This window comes from Calypte anna, chromosome Z, assembly GCF_003957555.1.
Source record: "Calypte anna isolate BGI_N300 chromosome Z, bCalAnn1_v1.p, whole genome shotgun sequence".
NCBI classification, from domain to species: Eukaryota; Metazoa; Chordata; class Aves; order Apodiformes; family Trochilidae; genus Calypte; species Calypte anna.
The window spans coordinates 54,995,435-55,000,658 of record NC_044274.1 but is presented as its reverse complement, the minus strand read 5'-3'; the positions used below and the strand labels follow the sequence as shown (position 1 = coordinate 55,000,658).

General features: G+C 60.1%; 1 protein-coding gene across 1 annotated transcript; it reads left to right on the top strand.

The window, feature by feature from the left end:
• The first annotated feature begins 3,067 nt into the window (after window positions 1–3,067).
• LOC115599925 (transcription factor jun-D-like) lies at window positions 3,068–4,753 on the top strand. Its single transcript, XM_030467613.1, has one exon. It carries the CDS (start codon window positions 3,068–3,070, stop codon window positions 4,346–4,348), a length of 1,281 nt encoding a protein of 426 aa, XP_030323473.1. The 3' UTR covers window positions 4,349–4,753.
• The last annotated feature ends 471 nt before the right edge of the window (window positions 4,754–5,224 follow it).

Below are 5,224 nucleotides of genomic sequence, written 5' to 3'. Positions count from 1 at the left end.
CGCAACTCTCGCGATAATGGAGAGCGCCGCGCTCACCCATTGGCGGGGTGGGCGCGGGGGCGGAGCCTCCCTGGGCGGGCCTTCCAATCAGGGCGCCCTCCCCGGACGCAAGGAGAGGTTCCCCTCGCCCCGGCCCCTTCCCCCCAGCCCCGCCCGCCGCCCCCCGCAGCTGTCACATATGGGCAGCGGCAGCTCCGGCACCGAATGTCCGCCCCCCTGCCCTGCCGAGGAGCACCCGCCGGGCGGAGCCGAGGGACGGGCTGCTTCGCTAGACCCCCGCCTCAGCGGCGGAGCGGGCCCGGGCTGCAGAGGCGGGCGGGAGCTGTGGCGGATCTGCGGTGAGGAGCTCCCGTCCGGGGGATCTTCCGCCCGCGCCGTGCCCGGGGACCAGACAGGGGGGTGCTGGATCCGGGCTGCCGGAGGGTGGCACGGGCGCAGGAAGTTGACGCTGTGAGCCCCGAAGTTTCCAGGCCCTCCTCACCAAAACAGAAAAAAAGGCGGGGGTGGAACGGGAAAATTACCAACAAACTAACAAAACCCACAAAAAACAAAACAACAAAAAAAAAATGCACAAACAAGCAAAAAAAAAAAGAGCCGTAACACCCAAATGCGTCACAGACGCATCAAACAACTTGAGTTTCACTAAACCAAACGGCTTACAGGTGCATGGGAACATACTGATAGCAATCCAAATTAACTGATGTGTTGTTACCAATAAGCTTATTTCAAACAACTTCTGCTTTTTTTCCATTCTGTAGGCTCACCTTCCCAGCTCTGCATTAGAGCAGCGATTAAAAAACATCCTTGTAACTGATCCAGGTCTTGCCAGAGGACTGAAGAATGGACCTGCCTTTAGGTGTCATCTCTCCCATCTACCCCATCATATCTAAAATTTCTCTGTCAGCGACCCCAGAGCCAAGTGAACCTCCCAAGATCTTTTGCTGTCTCCACCCAGGACCCCATTTTCTTCTTAGTCCACGTTTCCTCTCTGCACTTGCTACATAAGGGAAAGAACAGAGGCTGTACTGACTTCAGTGCAGAAGCTACAGCTTCTCTGCTTGCATAGCCCTCTGGTCAGTGGCAGAGGTGCCAGTTCCCTGCCATTCGCTTGCTGAGGAAGACAACAGGAAGAGGCCACATAGCATGCAGACACAACAATATTTCCACAAGGTCGCCAGCGTTAGCTGTTCTGAGTACTCTGTTGGCTGAGCACTGATAGCACTGCCCCTCCGCTGCTAGGTCAGCCAAGAGGCATGGAAATAAAAATAAGCCTTTTCTAGCACCACCTTCCTCACCGAGATGCTTACTCTCCCGCTTCCGAATGCCCCCATTTCTGATGGCTTGCTTCTCACTGGAGGCCTGCTGTCACCAGCTTTGTGAGCAGGTATTCTGCCACAGCCTTGGGGAGTGTCACAGCTGGGCTGTCTCATGGGAAGATTATCTGGGGGCAGCCAGAGCCAAAGCGATGGGACTGACCAGCCCGGGCAGTGCCCTGCAGTGCCTGGGCAGGGCAGGCAGAGCAGGCACTAGTGGTTGAACTCACTGACACACCCAGAGGAGGTGAGGTGATGAACCAAGTACGGGGTACACCCAGGGAGTTGAGGCAGGAGCAGTGGTGGATGGTACCAGGAACAGGACTGGTAACACAGGTCCAAGGTCCACCCAGGATATGAGGCTGGAGAAAGGAACACCTGAGACGTATCTGGGCAGGGACTGAAGGCCCTTGGGGCTGGGTTGAAATGGAGCTCTTGTCCCATGGGCGGGGTGTGCAGTTGGGGGCCCCAAGGTAGGTAACTCAAGGTCACCAAGTTACTACACTCAGACTCTGGTTCTCCTGCGGATCTGAAGTGACATGTCTGGGGCAAAGTCCTCCCTGACTTGAGACCGGTGTCCCTGCCTCCTCCCTAACCCTCTCCCCCCTCGTGGCTCTGGAGTGAACCTGTGCACGGTCGAGGCACAGCACGGCCACCCACACGGTGGGGCTGCAGCAGAGCTCAGCATCGTGGCTAAGCGCTGGGAAAAGAGGCCCTCGGTCTCTATGTGCCTGGAGGAAATACCCGGAGAAAAAAGTACAAGGAGAGTGCAGAGGGTGATGAAGCCTAACTCTGGGGATGCTGATGGATTACACCATGGATGGGGAGAACTGGTGAGCCACTGAGGCCTTCAGTCAGCAAGCTGACTTAAAGAGAGCTTTCAGTAGCTCTTCCAGGATCACCGAAGTATCCCCAGCAGAAGGGATTTTTAAAATACCGGGTGGAAAGCAATTTCCTCATCCTGAAAGAATTTCAGAGACTTGGAAAGGGGTAGGGGGAGTTGGCCTAAGTGAAGATAAAAAATACACCCCCAAGCTGAAAGTATTTTCATGTTTCAGTAATTTGGAAAGATGTATACACTGTTCCAAAACCTTTCTCTAAACTTTTTTTTCTTTTCCCAGAACAAAGCTACGTCAGACCCATCTCCTTGCGAGTGGCTTTTGCTTTGACGAGTCGGTGTGTTTCCCGACGGTCAAGCGTTTCCCCAGCAGACTTCCCAGCCCGCGTTGACGGGAAGCTTTAACCCTCAACACCTGCACGGTCCTCTGCCCTTCCACCACCGCCCCCTCGACACACATCTGCCGCCACGCGTGGGCTTCGCTCGCTTTCCTCCGGCAGGACATGTGTGGCGGCTGGAGTATCCCCGGGTGATGCCCACGGGAAACCCCACCTGGCGGGGGAAGCCCCCGGAGCACCGCCTCTTCTCCCGCTCCACACCTGCGGGGCGAGGCTTCGGAGGGAAGCAAGGCGGATTCTCCACGGACACCCCCCCGGGACAACGCCGGGACTGCGGCGGGAAGGGTTTTTGAGCAAACCCGGCGGGAAGGGGAAGGAGTGGGGAGACGGCGGCGTGAGGCGGTGGCGGGGCGGGAAGTCGGCGGGCCGGGGGCGTGGCGTGGCGTGGGACCGGAGGCGCCGGGAGGCGGCTCAGTCCCCGCTGCCAGCCGAGGGCGGCGGGCCCCGCGGAGCAGGCGCCCAGCCCGGCCCGCCCCGCACCGGAGCCGCCGCCGCTGCCGGCCGGCGAGGGCAGCAGCATGAGTGGCGGGCGCAGCGGGCGATCCGCCGTGAAGATGGAGGCGCCGTTTTACCCCGAGGAAGGACTGGAGCTGCTGCCCGACTTTGTGCCGCTGCCGGCGTTCGGCACCGCCGGCGGACCTGCAGCCGAGGCATCGGCGGCGGGGCAGAAGCTGCTGCTGGGCGCCGGGAAGAAGCGGGACCTGGCGGCTGCCGCCCCCGCGCCGCTGTCGGGGCCCTTCGCCCTTCGCCCGCCCGCCGGCGCCCGCGGCACAGCGGCGGCACTCCGTATGCTACCGCCGCCCGCCGCCGCCCCGCCGCCGCCCGCCGGCTCCGAGCCGGCGGGCGGCGGCGGGGCGGCGGCGGCCCGCGGTGGCCCGGAGGCCGTGCTAGGCTCGGCTGCGGAGCTGCCACTGCTGAAACTACCGCCGGCCGCCGACCTGGAACAGCTGCTGATCCAAGGGGGCGCGGGGCTGGGGTCCGGCAGCCCCGGGCCGGCGGCAGCGGGGAGCGGCGGGGCAGCGGCGGCGGGGCCGTTTCTCTACCGGCAGCCGGTGACGCAGGAGCAGGAGGGTTTCGCCGACGGTTTCGTTAAGGCCCTGGCCGACCTGCACAAGCAGAACCAGCTGCTGGCGCCGCCGCCGCCTCTCTCCACACCGGGACCGTGCTGCACCGCCCGCCCGGGGCCGCCGGGAGCCCCCGCCGCCGCCGACCCGCCGGCCGTCTACACCAACTTGAGCGGCTTCAACCCCGCGGGCCCGCTGAGCCCCTCGGGCAGCGCCTACTCCTCCGCCTCCGCCCCGCCGCCGCCGCCGGGCCTGGCCTTCGGGGCGGCGGGGCTGGGGAGCGGCCGGCTGCCACCGGCGAGGCCCCTGGAGGAGCCGCAGACCGTGCCCGAGGTGCCGCCGTCGGCAGGCGGGGAGGGCGGCAGTAGCGCGACGACGCCGCCGTCGCTGTCGCCGCTGGACGCGGAGAGCCAGGAGCGGCTGAAGGCGGAGCGCAAGCGGCTGCGGAACCGCATCGCCGCCTCCAAGTGCCGCCGGCGGAAGCTGGAGCGCATCGCCCGGCTGGAAGAGAAGGTGAAGGCGCTGAAGGGGCAGAACGCCGAGCTGGCCGCCACCGCTAACCTCCTCCGCGCCCAGGTCACCCAGCTGCAGGGCCGCGTCCGCAGCCACCTTTCCTCCGGCTGCCACATCAACGCCGCCGGGCATCCTCCCCCCGCTGCCGCCGCCGGCGCCCCCGGTCAGCCTCGGGAGCCGGCCCCCGAGGCGGCTGGCGCTTCCGAGACCAGCGCCTGCTAAGCAGGGACTCTCGGCCGGCAGTCGACCGCGGGGCCGAGGAGCTCGCCCGCCGCCGCCGCTCCGCTACCGCTACTTATTATTATTAATTATTATTTATTTGCTCCCGGAGAAGGCGGTTGCAGGAGCCGGGTGTTGCTAAGCGTTTCCCGAGGTCTGTCGATGTTGCACTCAGCAGCAAGGGTCTCTCCATGGGTGGTTTTGGGGCAGGTGGCTGGTGTTTTTTCAGTGAAGTACATGAGGTCTGTAGAGATTTCGGAAAATTAAGCAAGTTCCTGTTTACAGAAAGATTCAACTTTATTTTCATGGGGGATATAAAAAGTGTGTTTCCTAATACACCTTTACTGAACTGTATAGCAATGGATAAGCTTTTCAAACTTAAAAAAAAAATAGCCAGAATCGTACCCTTTTGAAAAGATATGCCTGTATATATATATTTAAAACATAATATGGCTATGTATATTTTCTTGGTATTGATAAAGAACTTTTTCTAAAATACTGTCTTTCTCTAGAGCTTTAATTTGCTATTGAGAGCTAAGACAACTCTGTGGGTGCTCTTGCACTTACACAGCTTCAGTTTTGAAATCAGACCCTGGAGGGAAATGATTTTTGTTGTAAATCTTAAGCAGGATGAAATGCATTGCTGACTCAGTCATATGAGAATACTTTTCTAAACTGTACGCTCCATATTTCATGTGCCAGTGCAAAATTGGGGCATTGATAGTTATTTATTGAAACTTGAACACTTTTGGATGTTGCCTAGACCTTATTTTTCTAGATAACATGTTAGTAGTGAAAACAGTTACTTTCGCAAGAAGAGCTTTACCTTTTTTTCCTTCACTGTGTACATTCCAGTAGTGTTTGCTCTTTACATAGTAG

What these genes read in the sequence shown, in the direction of transcription:
- LOC115599925 (XM_030467613.1), top strand. Translation starts at nt 3,068, where the DNA reads ATGAGTGGCGGGCGCAGCGGGCGATCCGCCGTGAAGATGGAGGCGCCG.